Here is a 17,369-nt window from a genome sequence, read left to right as displayed (position 1 = left end):
TGTCCAGACTCACTCCTCACTCCTCCTCAAACTCACGCCTTTCCACCCTCTCACTGAAATGAAAGATTACACTGGTTTATATGTTGCTTTTTGGCAAAAGTGCAAATGAAACTATTTGAAAATATAGTGATGCACCTCTCTGTCTGCCCCCGCCCACCCCCCACCCCACCCCACTCACTCACTCTCTCCCTCTCTCTCTCTCTCTCTCTCTCTCTCTCTCTCTCACACACACACACACACTCCTTTTTGGACAAGCTGTAGAGGAACGGGGCTTTGGTGTCCATAGTAAGGTTTCTCAGAGGAGGACACAGGGACAGCCACCTCTTTTCTGTTTCCCTGTGTGATGAGTTGGAGGAGGAGGACTCTCCATCTCCTGAAACCGTCTGTGGACAGAAACAGAAAGAGAGGAAGGGTGGTTCATTCCCATTATTCATCACTGGCTGTGTGATACACACATCACACAGTGTCACTTGTGAAAATGAAATCAGTTTCCATTGTCACAAGCTCTGCTTTTCATTTGTTCCTGATTTTAGTTACAAGTTCCTATAGGTGACACTCAAATTCATAAGACTAGATCAAAACCTGTCAACTACTGACCAATCACATCACTGGAAAATAAATAAGGATTTTTACCTGATAATTTGCACCAACTCCAAGAAAGCTTCGTCCACATTGTAGCGATTCTTGGCCGACGCCTCCATGTAGTGGATCCTGTTCTCTCTGGCGAAGGCCTGAGCGTCCTCCCTGGAAATCTGCAGACAAAGCAAACAACATCCAGCTTTGGTAAGATCCGGTAAGATCCGGTAAGATCCGGTAAGATCCGGTAAGATCCTCCAGCTCTAACCTCATTCCCTGATAACTCCCACCCTCTGATGAGAACTGATCAGATTCCATGACTTTCCCTCTGAGCTGTATCTGACTGTGATCCAGGAGCCAGGCAGCACAGGGATGCATGAGTATGTTACTCACCACTCTTTGCTGTTCCAGGTCAGCCTTGTTTCCAACCAGCAGCATGGGGAAGTCGTCTCGGTCCTTCACTCTCAGGATCTGGGTGTGAAATTTCTGGACCTCGTGGTAGCTGTGGGAGGATGGAGGGAAATAATTAGTCAACAAGCAGAGATACGTAGGGATTCTGAGTCACAGGAAAGAACGTGCTATGTTACTGGAGAGGGGGCGTAATAATGACCAATCAAATCAAATGTTGCAGAGGAGAGCGTTAGATGGTACAGGTATGAGAAGAGCTGGACAGTCAGTACCCACAACAGCTCACTGCACTTCCTCTTTAGCAGGAAGACAGGCTGCTGCTGCTGTGAGTGATAGCCTCACACAGTCACACTGATAGACCATTCAGTGAGATATTGAAACACACACACACACACACTTTCCATTACCTGCCCCGGTCGTTCAGTGCAAACACCAGTAAGAAGCCTTCTCCTGAGCGCATGTACTGCTCCCTCATCGCCCCAAACTCCTCCTGACCTGCTGTATCCAAGACTGACACACACACAGGGAGAGAGAGAGAGAGAGAGAGAGAGAGAGAGAGAGAGAGAGAGAGAGAGAGAGAGAGAGAGAGAGACTGTTTTCAAATGGGTTCCCTCTTCTGCCATAACCAGCCTTTAACAGTCGAAGCTGGAGGTGCAGGAATGATGAACTAAAACAGCAGAAACAGGCATGTTCAGGTACAGTGTGTGTTACAGGCACAGTGTGTGTGTTACAGGTACAGTGTGTGTTACAGGTACAGTGTGTGTGTTACGGGCACAGTGTGTGTGTTACAGGCCCAGGTACAGTGTGTGTTACAGGCACAGTGTGTGTGTTACAGGCCCAGGTACAGGGTGTGTTACAGGTACAGTGTGTGTGTTACGGGTACAGTGTGTGTGTTACAGGCCCAGGTACAGGGTGTGTTACAGGTACAGTGTGTGTGTTACAGGTACAGTGTGTGTGTTACAGGCCCAGGTACAGGGTGTGTTACAGGTACAGTGTGTGTGTTACAGGTACAGTGTGTGTGTTACAGGCCCAGGTACAGGGTGTGTTACAGGTACAATGTGTGTGTTACGGGTACAGTGTGTGTCTTACAGGTACAGAGTATGTGTTACAGGTACAGTGCGGTTTACGGGTACAGTGTGTGTGTGTTACAGGTACAGTGTGTGTTACGGGTACAGTGTTTGTGTTACGGATACAGAGTATGTGTTACAGGTACAGTGCGGTTTACGGGTACAGTGTGTATGTGTTACAGGTACAGTGTGTGTGTTACAGGTACAGTGTGTGTGTCACGAGTACAGTGTGTGTTACAGGTACACTGTGTGTGTTACAGGCACCGTGTGTGTGTTACGGGCACAGTGTGTGTGTTACGGGCACAGTGTGTGTGTTACAGGCGCAGGTACAGTGTGTGTTACGGGTACAGTGTGTGTTTCGGGTACAGTGTGTGTGTTACGGGTACAGTGTGTGTTATGGGTACAGAGTGTGTTACAGGTACACTGTGTATGTTACAGGTACAGCGTGTCTGTGTGTGTGTGTTCTCATCAGACTCAGCATCTGTTTCTCTCAGAGATAACTCAGAGACTCCTCTAACAGTCTGGATTAAAACACACTCTGTCCAGTGCAGTATAAAAAAAAAAACACCTCGATCTGCTTTATGAGGAACTGATCCAGAGATGACTGTTAGAAATGACACATCTCTGAAGTGAAGTTTAATGTTTCAGTTGTGAAACCATTTGTGATTGTACGTAAATAATACATATAAAACAACGGACAGAAACAATAAAGGAGACCATAAAAGAAAAAAGCTAGGACACAGGTTCATAAAGTCCAGGTATCTATAGTGTCTTTGAGGGTTTTGGAAAACCTTTTAAAGCAGTTAAAGCGTTGTGTAATCATGTTTTTTGGGTTTGACATTCAGAGGAAGCTGCATGAGAAGCACAAACGGCTCCTGCAGAGGGATCTGAGAGAGCCGGTGACTCGACAGAGCAGTTGTGCGTCATGGCGAGCTGGTCCCACCTTTAAACCACCCACAACCACTCACTGCAACATCTGTGTGCACATCACGCAACACGTCTAGTGTGACTAGTGTCTCCCAAAATCCCAATCTAACCCACATTTATTTTTTATTTTTATAATCTCTCCTACAGATGTGATTTGGTTTGTGATGCTTCTACCGCCTGATTCAAAGCTATAGCTCTAAACAAACATGGCCGCATAGAAAGAGCAGAAAGACTGAGGCTGTCCAAACAGCGGAGTTCATCTGTGTACATCTGATGATTCACATATTAGCTGTGTGCTGAAACAGCAGTGTGACCCAATTCACTGGAGCCTGGCTCCACACACAAAAAAACACACCGGGCCAAGTACAAGTCCTAACAAGGGAATGAAACATCCAGAGAGCAAACACACTGCCTGTGTCATATCACATCACAGCGTAACACACCCTCCGCTTTCAAACAAAGCCCTTTCCACACACCCTGCTATCAGCAGTGTGAAGTGTGAATTTGATCGTGCAGTGCGATGAGCCTTACTGTCCAGCCGGGTCTCCTTCCCGTCCACGGTGCAGATCTTGGTGTAGGAGTCCTCGATGGTGGGGTCGTAGTCGGACACAAAGTAGGACTGTGGGACACAATGTGTGTTAATGAACAGCTGCTGCTGCTGCTGCTGTGGATGCAGTTGGTTACTGCGGCGGCTGGATACTGACAACAACAGAACACATCTCAGAAATCCAGGGCTCTGTCTTACAGGTCACCCAGCAAATATCTGGCTCCACTTCCAAAGATGATTTGGAAGTGGATCATTTACTCACCTACTCGACTAAGAACAGTATTATTCTTCAGATTTTGCACACTCTGTGCTAAAGGTCCTTTTACGTAGGTAATGGATCTGAATATCTCTGATGGTTCTGCCTTGAACAGGACTTTAGCCTAAAGTGGGGTTTCCAGAACCGAGGTCTAGCTTGACAGGAGTCCTCTCAGTCTGTTTCTGGCTTTGTAAACAAAATCACCACCTGAGTAACTTATCTTAATGCTAACTTATACCGGCTCCTGTTCAGAAATGTGGCCTGCAGCTACAGAAAGTGAGATATGAGATTTGTAATCAGTAAGTAAAACAGTGAAATGGTCCTTTAACTGACCCCAGCTGTCTGTTCAGTGCACAGCCTTTAACCTGAGGACAGCTGAGGACAACCGAGGACGGCTCCTGCTCATCAGGTCAAAGCTCCATCTACTGCAGCAGTGCACTGACACCCCACAAACCCTAACGCTGACTCGACTCAAGGACCATACCAGTCCGCACGTCTTACCTGTTTATACAGGTAACACAAATACAAATGTACCACCCACATACTTCACATTACTGCTAGCAGCTTCTACAGCACACACAGCAGCGCGTGTGTCTTCCTGAGATCTGAGTGTCTTTTATTGGCCTCCAGCCTGCATCTGAAGCACTGATGCTTGTTGTTGCTTGTAGCTGGGAGAAAAAAAAAAAAAAAAAAAAAAGACCAGTGGCCTGCTCTTTAGTGACGCAGTGTGACCAGCCAATCACAGCCAGACGAGAAGGAAAACTCATATTTTTGTGGTTTAATTTTTTTTTTTTTTTAAACACAGGATGGACTTTTATACACCTAACACGCTCTGGTGTGTTAGGTCTCACGCAAGCCTGATCAGACAGGGAGGATTCAGACACTGTGAGTTTATGCAACAACTAGCTGGGTTGCCAGGTTGTGGAAAAAAAAAAAAATCCTCCCCACACTCATCAGGAACAGGCTCCCATGGGTTAGGCCTGTTTGACCTCTGACCCTCTGGAGAAGAAGAGCTGCAGAGAATCTGGAGCAAATCAATCCTTTATCCACGTGGACAATTAAAGACTTCCTGTTCTAACCCTAACCAATAAGCCTATTGATTAGTATTCACCAGCCAGATGTTTTCATTTCCTGTTCATTGGCCACATCTGGTCTGAAACACACACACACACACACACACACAAACACACACACACACACACACACACACACACACACACACACACACACACAGAGGGCACTCCGTACCTGGATGAACTGGATGGTCAGGGCGCTCTTCCCCACCCCTCCTCCTCCCACCACCACCAGTTTGTATCTTTCCTCTTCTCCACTCATACTGGTTTTGAACTGGGATTTGTCCGGATCAAAAAGAAAGAAAGAAAAACAAAGAAAAAAATCTTGCCAGGGCCTGAGTCAGACTCCCGCCGCTGGATCAGCAGCTCAACCCGAACTAAGACGACAAAGTCCGCGGCGCAACAGTCGAGCAGAGCGAAACTTCTTCACATGGAGCTCATTTTCTTTACGCCGCTTTTCTAACGCGCAAAACGCGGCGGTCGCACAGCGCCACACCTGAGACGCAAAAGTCCCGCCCGGAGATCCACTTATTGTCCGCCCGCCCGCCGAACAATACAGCTTCGGCTCGAGTTTTGGGGGTATGAAGCGGTCTCTGCTCTCTTCAGTCCACGGCCTCCAAGGCTGCTGCTGCTGCTGCTGCTGAGGGCGGAACTGCTTCCTCTTTTCTCTTTCCTCAAGAAACTAAAGCCACTCTCTCTCTCTCTCTCTCTCTCTCTCTCTCTCTCTCTCTCTCTCTCACACACACACACACACACACCGGAGGACACTCTCATACACACACACACACATACACACACACACACAGAGTGACAGACACCCACACACAGCGGCCACCTCTTGGAAAAGCCCTCAGACCGGAGCAGGGTGCGTCCACCTGAGCTTTGTTTGTCCTTAAAAACGGAAAAGTGAGCGGATCTCTCCGCTTTCATGTGCCACTTTCCTTATTTGGTCATTCGGAGTATCCGTGACGTCAGGCAAACCTGGTGGCGCGCACAGGATGTGAAAAGCGGAGCGGAGACCACTGCGACCACTGTCACTAACGGGGACACGGGCTCTCTCTGGCCCGGTGTCTGATCTGGATCAGGATCACATATGGGCTTAGCAGGTCTGGCTGAGGTAAACAGCGTCCTCACACTGAGCTGGATCCAAATGGTCTTCAATCCCTCTGCTGGGAGGAGCCTCTGGATCTGGAACCCAAATGCCAGGGGACAGCTTTGGAAACCCCAGCTCTCCCCGGAGCTCTCCCTGTGGGGTTACCTTCAGAGCTTATTGTCGCATGCGGACTGATGAAGTCCTGAATCTCATCTTTTCTTCTGACTGATCATAAACATGACATGAGGAGTGTACGCTTCATTTTAATATCCAATGTTTCAGTTTCATTTCAAGTGCAAAGTCAGTCTGGATCCTCAGAAAGCTGTGGGGCTGTTACTGGGGCCCCCCCTTGGGGGGGGGGGGGGTGCAGCTGCTCATGTTGCCTGCTCTGTGACCCAGTCTGGACTATGGTCTGAAATACCCATACTGTGTGCACCGCCATCCCATTACAGGGATAGAGTGTGTGTGTTACAGGCACAGTGTGTGTTACGGGTACAGTGTGTGTTATGGGTACAGTGTGTGTGTTACAGGTACAGTGTGTGTGTTACAGGCACAATGTGTCCGTGTGTGTGTTCTCATCAGACTCAGCATCTGTTTCTCTCAGAGATAACTCTCTGATGATTCTGAAAATAATAAATGACGGACAGAAACAATGAAGCAGACCAAAAAAAGAATAAAACTAGGCTCATAAAGTCCAGAGGGTTTTGGAAAACCTTTTAAAGCAGTTAAAGCGTTGTGTAATCATGTTTTTTGGGGTTTGACATTCAGAGGAAGCTGTTCCTGCAGAGGGATGCTCATGTTGCCTGCTCTGTGATCCAGTCTGGACTATGAGGCTGATTACAGATCCTGATGGACAGACTGGATCCACATGCAGACTCTTCTCTTACGAAGACACGTGTCCATATTAGCATCACTAGACTTTAACCCCTTCCTTTACGTTTACACATGTAGGCAGGAAACACTCTCAGGCACCATGTTTATATCAAAACGATCACAGACTTGATGACACAGAGATATAAAAAAGAAAAATCATATTTCATGTGTTTGACTTAGGACAACATGAGAATGATGAGACCTGGACACAGAATGTCCAGAGGCCTCACACTTCAGAGACAAGGAACAGTAAGACACAGGTGAAATGTCCTCTTTAATTCATCAGTAAATACATTTCAAGCCAGTGTTGCCAAAAGTCTTTTTTTTTTAAAATAAGGGCATCTTTACAAAGAACAAGAACAGCGGAGCAGGGTCAGTGGAACAAACAGGATGCATTCTGGGAGGAGGTTTGTTTACGGGTCCACTTCTTATATTCAGTTCTGCAATAAATAAATAAATAAATAAATAAATAAATAGAAGTTCAGTTCCTTCAGACCCCCTGTTTGTGTGTGTGTGTGTGTGTACATCACACGTGTGGTTTGGTTCCTTTCAACGAACATGCACAGATAGAAACACCCACCCGCACCCACCCAACTCCACCCCCAGAATCCTCAGCACCTGTACGGCAGTGCAGGCTGTCCCATCTTTACAGGGTGCACAAAGACCCCTCCCAGAAGCAGCCTCTCCCCCCAGCCCAGCAGCTTGTTGAGGGTGAAGCTGAACGGCGACAGCAGGCCCTGCTCCTGCACCTCGGCCCTGCTGCACTTGCTGTGGGGGGGGCTCTGCTCCCTGCGGGTGTCCCCCGCTTGCCTGCAGAAGCCAGGGCTCCTCCGTGTCTTTGCCTCAGACCTTCCTCCTGTCTCACTGTTGTGCACAGTTTTGGACGTGCTACCTGTCGGGGAGGGAGGGCTGATTCCCAGAGGGGTCAAAGACAAGGTGAGGCTTTTGCGTTTCTCTAACAGAGAAGCAGAGCCTGATGGGAGTTGTAGCTGTGTGGGCTTTGCAGCTGGTTTGACGGGCTCACGCGGGTTCGGAGCTGGAACCTCGTGCGGCGTCTGGACTTGCTGCTGGTTCTGACCTAGAGTCAGATGGAGAGTCCGAAGTTTCCCAGACAGGGACCGTTGCTGGTCCCCACCTCCTTCTGAATGCGAGTGTCTCTGCTGCGTTCTGTCTGTGTGATAGTCAGGATGATAATCAGCCGCTGCTGTGCCGCTGCTGACGCCGTCGGCCTGACAATTCACCTTCTGAGGGGTGGACGCGTGGCTCGTGCTGTCAGCGATGGACGCCAGGCGGGCGTCCAGCTGCTGGAGGGAGAGGTCACCGCCGGAGGCCTTCTGGCTCAGAGTGCCCTGGAAGTGCTGCAGCTGACCCAGGAAGTTGAAGTTTGGGGAAATGGAGGGCCGGCGCTCTTTCACAAACCTAATAAAGGGAGACAGAGACAGGATGTGGGTTAGGGTTCCACAGCTCTCTCTCTCTGACTCTGCTTGTTACTATACAGCGAGACAGATAAAACCACACTATACAAAGGGCAGGCAGGGGTGGGGGTGGGGGGTGCTATAATTATAACTGGTGTTGGCGAGCGCGTTGCTAATCATCATGGTCTAATCTGGTGAATGGATTTTTTTTTTTAGTTTGAGGAAGCCATGAACTGTTCAGGTCTGTTGAATCACATGAAGGAGAAGTTAACAGCTCGTCCAGTTCTATCCAGTCTTTTTCCTGCTGGTGATGGCTGCAGGATGAATGAATGTGTGCCGGCGGCCTTACCTGTACGCGTGGTCCAGGTCCATCCCCAGGCTGTACATGATGTAGGCCACAGCCAGAGCGGGGGAGCGGGAGATTCCTGCTGCGCAGTGAACCAGCACCGAGGCACCGGAAGACATGGCTGCATCTGAGCATACACACACACACAGTGACAGTTAGTCAAAGTGTACAGTCAGCTTGTTAAGTCAGCGGTCTGTGTGATAGTGAGCCTGTAGGATGGTGAGTGAGCATCCTGACCAATGAAGTGCAGAGCCTGGGGGATCCAGGGCAGCAGGTCGTCCCACAGGGAGTCATCAATGGGGATGCGAAGGTATCTGGAGCGGGGCAGGAAGGAGGGTTGGGGGCTGCAGCGGCTCACACTCAGCACATAGGAGATACCCAGAGAGGCCAGCCGGTCCTACACACACACACACACACACACTGACCTGTTACTCCTCAACTTTCGCATCATTAATAATAATTCAACAACAGCTTCGTTCCACCATCAGCACCTGGTCCCACTCTTACCTGCGTCACGTCGCTCTCCGCTCCCAGGTAGAGCCGCGGCAGGATGACGGACAGCGGGGGACGCTCCGCCTCACTCTCCGGGGACCAAACCATGTCTGTAGAACAAACATGCACCACATGTCACACCCGGAGGCAATGTCACCGCAACTATGACATCAGACTCAAGTGGTCCCCACAATGCTCAACATGTTAGCCTGTCCTCTCAGAGCGCAAGGGACGCAGCGATGCAACTGGGACACGAACAGCCAGCTGTGGAGACACGCTGGATAGTTGCTTGATTTAGTATTACTCACTCTAGGTGTCCCTGTGGAAGATCGCAGGACAAGTCCTCTTGGTGGATCCGGAGCCCGGAGCGGGTGTCGATGTCTCAGGTCTGCAGACGCCTTCCGTCCGCTGCTGCTGCTGCTTTCTGCTGAAGCCTGTGCTGCGTCCTCCGTCCTCTCTCTGCTCTCTCAAACTGGCTGCGAAACGATGAGCTCATCCTCTTTCCAACAATAGATCTTGAGTGGATGATGTCATCTGTAGCCAATCAGCGCCTTGCTGGACGTACACACACGCGCAGACGTATCTTCAGTGAGAGAGAGCGCCCTCGGCAGCAATGACGGTGGAGGAGCAGGCGGAGGGACGCCAGCTCTGGCTGAACCCAGCAGCATGTCGCCCCCCCCCCCCTCCCCCGCCTCCCCCGAGCATCAACACTCAGCGTTCATGTGACGCTGCTCCGTTGAGCCCCGGGTCAGAGGACTGAGACTGGGGTGTGCTCGCAGTGCGCATCACCTGCTTTAGGGACTTGGTGTGTTTTCTGTCCCCTTCCCTCAAGACACAGTGACACACAACTCGTCCCCATGGAGCATCAGTCACCAGTCCTCCTCTCAAAGGCGAACAGGGTGCATTTATCATGGGGCCATAAACGGGACAACAACAGGGACGGGCTGAGCTGTCAGAGAGAAGCCGGGGAATGGCTTGTCCCTCCTGATCGGGGTTTTAGATGATGATGGCCGAGGACTGGTCTGTAGTCATGTGATGAATTCTAACTGTGAAAATACGGAAGATGCAGCACTGAAGCGCAGGGTCCACTGACATGAGAAGGGCCTTAATGTGGCCCCTTATCTTTCCCTGTGCAGATGGAAGCACTTCCATCACGCCTCTGATACAGTGGTCACATGATGCATGATGCAGACGGTGTAGCCTCACATGTCACATGTTTTTATGTCGCTACTAGAAACCAGCTTCTCTTCAGGTGTCGCCTCTCAGCAGCCTTGTCACTTCCGGCGGACAAGTGAGCGGACTGTCCAAAAAAAAAAAGGGCTTTTAAGTTGCACAACACACGGTGACGTTGACGTAAACGTCGACTGGACACAGGTAACAGAGTAACGCAAGTCCCACCATTGGTGGACCGAGGGTTGGAGTTTTCCCATTGGCTGTTGCTCTTTGAAAATGATTTGGCGCCAAGACGCGTTGTTATCATGGGCCCCCTGCTTGTCAGCGCCTTGTGAGCTTTAAATTTGGAAGGTCACACAGACAGGAAGTGGTGGGTGAGATGTGCCGTGTATCACTGAAGTTTACATTACAGGGATACTGCTCCTGTGTGTGTGTGATGAAAATATGAATGTTGGTTAAACACTCATTCAAACTCAACTAAATGACAGCTAAGTAAAGCAGAGGCTCGAGCCATAACAAAGTTCATATGCGCGAGACCTTGCAGGAACCATGCAGGCGCTGACGTAGCACGAGGCGGAAGGTCGGCTTTAAAGCAAACACCCCACAGCACCACAGACCAGCACATTAGTGCACTATGCACGCGCTGTAAGAAACCGGAAACTGTCAAACATGGAGCGATAGGTCACATTTATGATTAAGAAAGAAAGAAGGAAGGAATAAATATCAGCACGTAAGGATGGAAACGCCGCACATTGGGGGAATTTGCCAGAAAAGTAGGTAATTAATAATGAATTACTCAAGAGTAACAGAGATTTATTTAGGTTTTGTTTGTTTGTTTTTTCTGGAATTATTCAGTGTTCCACCGGCCCAGCAGGGGGCGCTAAATCATCTATGAGCTGATTTGGAAGCGAGAGGAAGTTCATCTGTCTCAGCCTCACCTGTGCAGCAGTGTGGGAATGTTCTAGTAATATTACACAGTGATTAAAGTCATCGGTTAGAAAGTACACTGACAACTGCCCCCCCCCCCCCCCCCCCCTTCACCTCAGTGCAGTCACGTGTCAGTGCGACAGAGGACAGGAGGCGTCGTGTTGGATATATGGCATAGTTTTACTTTCACATTTTTCATTACAGAGTAAATCTTAATTCTAACACAGGTATTGGACAGGTTCTTAACACCGATACATGAGGCTGCATTAGCTAGTGGATACTGCATAGACAAACACACACACACACACACACAGACTCACATACACACACACTCACTGAATGACAAAATGACTACATTTTCCACTACAAAGTTCAATGTCCTGTGATTGCCGTGCAGCCACAGAATGTAATGTGACCATGTATTAGAAATGTCTCTAGGCTTTTTTTTTTTGTTTTGTTTTTTTGTTTTACCTGCTTACAGCCACACTCACATTCACACACATACACCGAGTCCCCAGTAGTTGTCATGGACATCTGGGTGTCTTACATCCTTGTCCTCTCCCACAACATCAGTACTTGTGTGTGACAGGAAGCCCCGGGAAGAGTTTCGACAGCTGGGCGCATCAATCTATAGACTCTGAAAGTTGCTGAAAATCTCAGTGTTGTCTAAACATTTACTGCAGTGGTTGCGTGCACACATCAGACTGATCTCTTCTCTAGACGCTTTGGCTGGAGAAGCCAAAGTATGGATCTGTCTATGTGTCAGAGTCATCTCTGTCATACATGTGTTGGTGCTAGATTCAGCTCCTACAGCATCTGGACAGAGTTTCACTGCCTGGCTACAAAGCTGTCACGTCCTCCAGGTGAATATGGTGCATCTGTTCTAATCACAGCTAAGGCTGTGCACTTCTTCACAAAGAAAAAAAAAAAACAAACCAAAAAAACAAAAAACAAACAGGACTCCACGTGGACACTGGTGCAGCAACCTGAGCCAGTAGCTGTGCCTCCAGGAGCCACGAAGGCTCAAAAGATGGAGTCAATCCTATTTGGGTCTGTGTCCTCCACCGTCCCAACCGCTTCCTATTCAAATCTTAGAGAGGCAGCTGTGCACTGCTCCTTCTCAGAGGTGGAGGACTTAACCAGACGTGTATTTCCCAAACAACAACTGAGTTTTCTCTCTTGCAAAAACACTGTCAAGCAACATGCTTTAGTTTTACAAGAGAAAACTCATTTGACAAATGTACGTCTGGTTATGTTCTCCACCTCTGATAAGGAGTGTTTTCAGAAACAATGTTCCAGTTTTACAAGAGAAACGACTTCAGTGAAGAGAACCCTGTGGCTGGCTAGTCAAGTGTACATCTCGCAAACTTTCTCTCCTTCGATAAAGACCTGGAGCATCTCCCAGGCTGAGGATGAGATGGACTCAAACGGATCTAGCGTCTGTTTAAACACCGCGGGTCTCATTCCCTGTACCATCTACACAGTGTCCACTCTGTGCCATCCTTCTCCTCGGGCGGGCCTGGGTTAGATATAAACACAGGCCTTCTAAACAAGCGTGATGGGAATGTCTCAGAAAGCAGTAAAGTAATCCACTGGCACATATTTACATACACGTCAATAACAAACAAAGTGTATTAGTTCATAGAAATGAAGGGCTGTTCTTTACAGGGCCTCTGGGCTCATGCTGGAGTGGATCCCAACACCTTAAGTGCATCTTCCACTGGGAATGCTTGACGGAAATGAGTGGGCAGAAGCAGAAGATAAGAGCGCTGGACCCTCAGATCACTAGTGGCTCCCACCAGAACCACAAGAAGTCATAGAGACCTTGGACTAGTGTGTGTGTGTGTGTGTGTGTGTGTGTGTGTGAGTGCATGTGTGCAATGAACAGATTCTCCCATTTAACTTCACGGAATGTTCTACTGATTCAAATGAAATCTCTCTCTCTCTTCCTCTCTCTCTCTCCCTCTCCCTCTCACACACACACACACTATCGGTACTACAGAGGAAGCAGAATGAGACCCCAGCACAACCGTGACACACACGCACGCACACACCAGCTACACAGGTAAACACCAACAAAAAAAAAAAAAGAACGTAGCATCATGTTAATAAACAAGTAGAAGATGAACTGGAATCAGAATCTGGGACAAGAATAATGACAATAATATTGCTGCTGCTAGCAGCGGCTGCTTTTTCCCTTATGTTGGTTACGCCTTTTCTTTTTTTTTCTTTTTTCTTTTTACTCAAAGATTCTTTGTTGGAGGGAGGAGGAGGAGAGGTGTGGCAGGAGGGCTCAAGGGAGAGGTCGCTGGTGGGGATGGTGGGGAGTACTGGTCATGGTAGAGGTCTGGACTCTAGAACTGTTGGGCTAGCAGCTCGCAGAGACGCTTGGACACAGAGTCCTTGCTGCAGCGCAGAGTCAGACGGTACATCTGCAGACACACACACACACACAGAAAATTATTATTATTATTCACTCCAAGTCAGAAATATGGAAGCTCAGAGAAACATATGTAAATGTTAAAAAAAAAAAAAAAAAAAAAAACTGGAAAGCTGTTAAAGTCAAGGGAGGTCCTGTGAGGTCCCGTCCTGTGTGTTGTACCTGTGCCTGGGCGTTTGGCTCCAGTCTTAGCAGACAGCCAACCTGCTGGCCCTTGGTCTGGATCACTCCAGCACACACGTAGTTCTCTGGGTTTGGATCGACATTGTCCAGCAGGGCCGTTCCTAGACCAAGTAGCTACACGCAAACACATCACAAAAGCGTGAAGGAGACAGTTAACAGGACTTAAGACATTACCAAAAAGTACACATCCTATCTAAATAGACACTGTCAAAAAGGTGGGAGAAGCACCCAGAAAAATGAGCTGAGAAATGTGGACGTACCTTAGCCTTAAGTACTTCAGTGTCCATGCTGTGGTTGGCCTTGAATATCTTTTGTGCTTCTTGCTGAGGCCTAAGGAGAGTTCACACAGGAGACACCTTCATTTACCGGGGAACCTAATGAGGGTTTTTTCCACAGTAGGGGCGGCGAGCAGTAGAGCCAGGCTGCTACAGAGTGTTTTCAGTCCAATACATCATCATCACAGCCATGGCTCAAGCACAGCTCAAGCAGACCAACCCGAGCTGATGGGGCGCACACACACACACATAGACACTTACTGGCTAAGCTGTTTCCAGCGCTGGAAGAAGTCATGTGAGGACATCTCAGTTGGCTGGAAGAACTTGTTGATGGTGACGGGCAGCTTGAGGGTCAGGTTCTGCAGAGCTCCTCCATATCTGAACATCACACCACACACACACACACACACACACACACACAGACACTGCAGGTCTACACATCTGTCTGTAGCTTCATTTGGATAGGACTCCAGTGATGACTGCAGTCCCAGTAACCTACTATTTTACGGCGCACTAGTTGGTCTTAATCATTTCATCAATCATTTGACCAGTGTTTGAGAGTATTATTTGATTTGACATTCTTTTGTTAAATGAAAGAAATAAGCCTTGTTTAAAAAAAAAACTTGGTTGTAGGAGCTCACCTGAACTTGATGTTGAGCAGGGGGGCATCAGAGAAGTCAGTCAGACACTCGATGTTGAGGACCTGCTGGATCTGGGCTCCACCCTCCACCAGTGGCTCCACTGGTTTAGTCTGCACGTTGAGCTGTGGTCGGCTGTCAAGGACCAGAGAGGTGATGATTTTGAACCCAGAGAGATTGTTTTTTAAACGACTGATCACTTGACTGTGTCACGGTTATCCCAGTTTCAAGCTTTGGCAATGTCAGAGCACAGTGAGACAGAAAGGATATGAGACTGCAGCTCTCCGGGACAGCTGACTGTGGTGGTGAAGCTGGCGAACTGCACTGACGTCTTGTTACCGTAGAATAAGTACATTCTCCCTGAGAGAGAGAGACACACACACACACACACACACACACACACACACACACAACAGTGAAAAGGTTATTTCCTTCATTAAACATGGCTTGTGCTTCATGGAGTAAGAGATAGATGTAGCAAATATGGCAGACCAGGGGCCTGCTCCAGAGCAACTTCAGAGGATCAAATTGAAACCTGTCAGCAGCTCGACTACCGACCAATCAGATCACTGGAAAAACTCAAGAGTCATCATTCCTACAGGATCCTGACAGGGACAAAAAGAGTATTTCTGCATTTTAACTTCCTGACAGTGTCAGTGCTTTGACGCACTTACTCCATCACTGCAACTCAGAATAACAGGAGGAGACCTACGAAGTGGAAATGTAAAGGAAACCCTCTGTTGTCTTGTATTAGCAGCACTCTGTGCTAAATCCCACTTTGTGGAGCCTGTGTGCTGCTCGTCATGTAGCAGCAAAGGCAGGGAACCCCAACTACATGTGAGTGAGGAGACAGGGGAGATAGCATGTGTGTGACGTAGAATCTCTTAACACCTGATAATGAAAACGGCAACAGGTGGTGGAGAAACAAACGCCCCGAACCACAGCCACGTCGCTAAAGTCCAATCGTGCCAAACCACACCCGTGTGTCAACAAACCTTGCCCAGGTGGTGCCCGTGCTGCTTTTCCTGTGAGGACAACTCACCCAGATTCTGACGGTACTCTGACTTGATGCCAATCTGTAGCAGCTGATTCTCAAACAGAACCCCGTTGTTCTTGCACACAAACCTGTAGGATGAAAGCATTTCAAGGGTTAGCAAACACTGACTCATCCCCAGAACCCCCCCCCCCCCCCGAATGAAACAGTTCATTTCATATCCATAATTAACAAATGGAGGCTAATTAGTGTTTGTTCTTTGGTGCTCCTTGTGTAAAAGGCATCCGACTGTCTGCAACTTTTATCAAGCGACTTCACAATATTCAGAACCGAATTTTTGTTCCACCGTGTTATCAATAATAAAAGCGTAAATACGAAGTCCAAAAGCACAAATAAAAATGTTTTGGGTAAAAAAACTTTTGGAGTCAACACAGACATTCAGTCCTAAAAGCATGAGTCAGATATCCAGTTATGAGTTTAACTCGAGGCGGCAGAAGGAAGAGCAAAGTCTAGCAAAACGTTGGCACTCAGCCGCTGGCAGCTGCAGCCACCTGACGCAGCAGGAAATCCTGGTGACACAACCAGTAAAACCTCCATGCTGCCCTCATCTGTTTAGTCAGAGACCCAGTTATGTTTTCTCTACTGTACGCGCTCTGGCACTATGGCTGCTCCGATCTATCAGACACACCGATCAGCTGATCGTGTCGATATTTGTATCCTGCGGGTATTCATATCACCAACTTATCAGGTCTATAGATCGATACAGAATCCAGATCGGTGCTGAAGCTGACTTAACACTATATTTTTTTTACATGATATTTCATTTTTAGTTCAATGCAATTTGGCTTTGTGAATCAAAGACTCGACACTAAGTCTGTGGCTGCGTCACTAAGGCATTATGGGTTAGTGACGATGGCAACTGCAATGTCATGCCCTGGTCGGCAGCGGTACCATGTGAAATTCAGACAAGTCGACAGCGAAGACATGATTGAAGGTGGAAGAACACAGTCATCAAATGAAAGACAATTCATCCAGACGTAAGGAATCACCTCTGAACCACCAATCAGCATTGTTCATCGGGTTATTAGAGCACGGTTAGTCACATGACTGCACTCCACCAAAACTCAAACCAGGGGATGTAATGGCTTATTCACAGTTTACTGTGAGCGCTGATCTTTCTTGCTTTGACGAGTTGTCAAAGCGCACGTGTAGCGACCATGCAGAGCTGCAGCTAGGCAAACACATGACAAAACACACACACACGGAGAAAAACCTTACTTGTTAAGAAGTTCGTCTGCCTCAGACAGAGGAGGAGCAGGATCCTCAGAGGGAGGAGCAGAGCTGAGAGACCAAAGGACAGCACAGGGATGAAGAGACAGGCCACAGGACAGAGGAGGGATGAGACAGAAAGGCAAACAGGACACACGAGGGATGAATGGACAGAGCAGAAATGGGAGGTGAAAAAGGCCATCCATTCAACCACAGAGCACAGTGAGAGAGTGATAAAGATTGGTTAAAAGAAACGAGAGAGAAAAGGAGAGAAGGATAAAAGGATAAAATGCAGGGGTTGTTAGTAAAAGCGGCTTGTACAAAAATGATATCATTACACCATGAAAAGGTCTGCTGGGTAGTTTAACAGTGTAACAAAACAATTCATTCAGTGCAG

General features: G+C 48.2%; 3 protein-coding genes across 4 annotated transcripts in view; all 3 read right to left on the bottom strand.

Annotated features, from left to right (window-relative positions):
• Positions 1-183: 183 nt before the first annotated feature.
• Positions 184-14,479, bottom strand: rras (RAS related). The gene is made up of 7 exons (XM_041063458.1): positions 14,463-14,479; positions 5,030-5,559; positions 3,510-3,597; positions 1,392-1,494; positions 970-1,078; positions 634-752; positions 184-383 (listed from the first exon to the last, which is right to left on the bottom strand). The coding sequence occupies exons 2-7, from the start codon at positions 5,114-5,116 to the stop codon at positions 296-298; spliced, it is 594 nt and encodes a 197-aa protein (XP_040919392.1). The 5' UTR covers positions 5,117-5,559; positions 14,463-14,479; the 3' UTR covers positions 184-295.
• Positions 7,082-9,540, bottom strand: si:ch211-195b15.8 (dual specificity protein phosphatase 8). The gene is made up of 5 exons (XM_041063453.1): positions 9,382-9,540; positions 9,089-9,183; positions 8,819-8,978; positions 8,585-8,708; positions 7,082-8,239 (listed from the first exon to the last, which is right to left on the bottom strand). The coding sequence occupies exons 2-5, from the start codon at positions 9,179-9,181 to the stop codon at positions 7,432-7,434; spliced, it is 1,185 nt and encodes a 394-aa protein (XP_040919387.1). The 5' UTR covers positions 9,182-9,183; positions 9,382-9,540; the 3' UTR covers positions 7,082-7,431.
• The window catches only part of ap2a1 (adaptor related protein complex 2 subunit alpha 1), a 23,164-nt gene continuing 17,357 nt past the window's right edge, over positions 11,563-17,369 (bottom strand). Inside the window, exons 14-21 of one of the 2 annotated variants that reach the window (XM_041063450.1) lie at positions 16,982-17,044; positions 15,752-15,834; positions 14,980-15,069; positions 14,713-14,836; positions 14,333-14,449; positions 14,057-14,126; positions 13,776-13,910; positions 11,563-13,605 (exon numbers count right to left, since the gene is read on the bottom strand). In XM_041063450.1, the coding sequence (XP_040919384.1) occupies positions 13,528-13,605; positions 13,776-13,910; positions 14,057-14,126; positions 14,333-14,449; positions 14,713-14,836; positions 14,980-15,069; positions 15,752-15,834; positions 16,982-17,044 (760 nt within the window). In that variant the 3' untranslated portion in view covers positions 11,563-13,527. The remainder of the gene's footprint in view (positions 13,606-13,775; positions 13,911-14,056; positions 14,127-14,332; positions 14,450-14,712; positions 14,837-14,979; positions 15,070-15,751; positions 15,835-16,981; positions 17,045-17,369) is intronic. The other variant, XM_041063451.1, reaches the window with a different exon arrangement.

Source organism: Toxotes jaculatrix, chromosome 18 (assembly GCF_017976425.1).
Source record: "Toxotes jaculatrix isolate fToxJac2 chromosome 18, fToxJac2.pri, whole genome shotgun sequence".
Classification (NCBI taxonomy): domain Eukaryota; kingdom Metazoa; phylum Chordata; class Actinopteri; family Toxotidae; genus Toxotes; species Toxotes jaculatrix.
The sequence above is the reverse complement of the archived record's forward strand: the minus strand, read 5'-3'. Positions and strand labels throughout refer to the sequence as shown.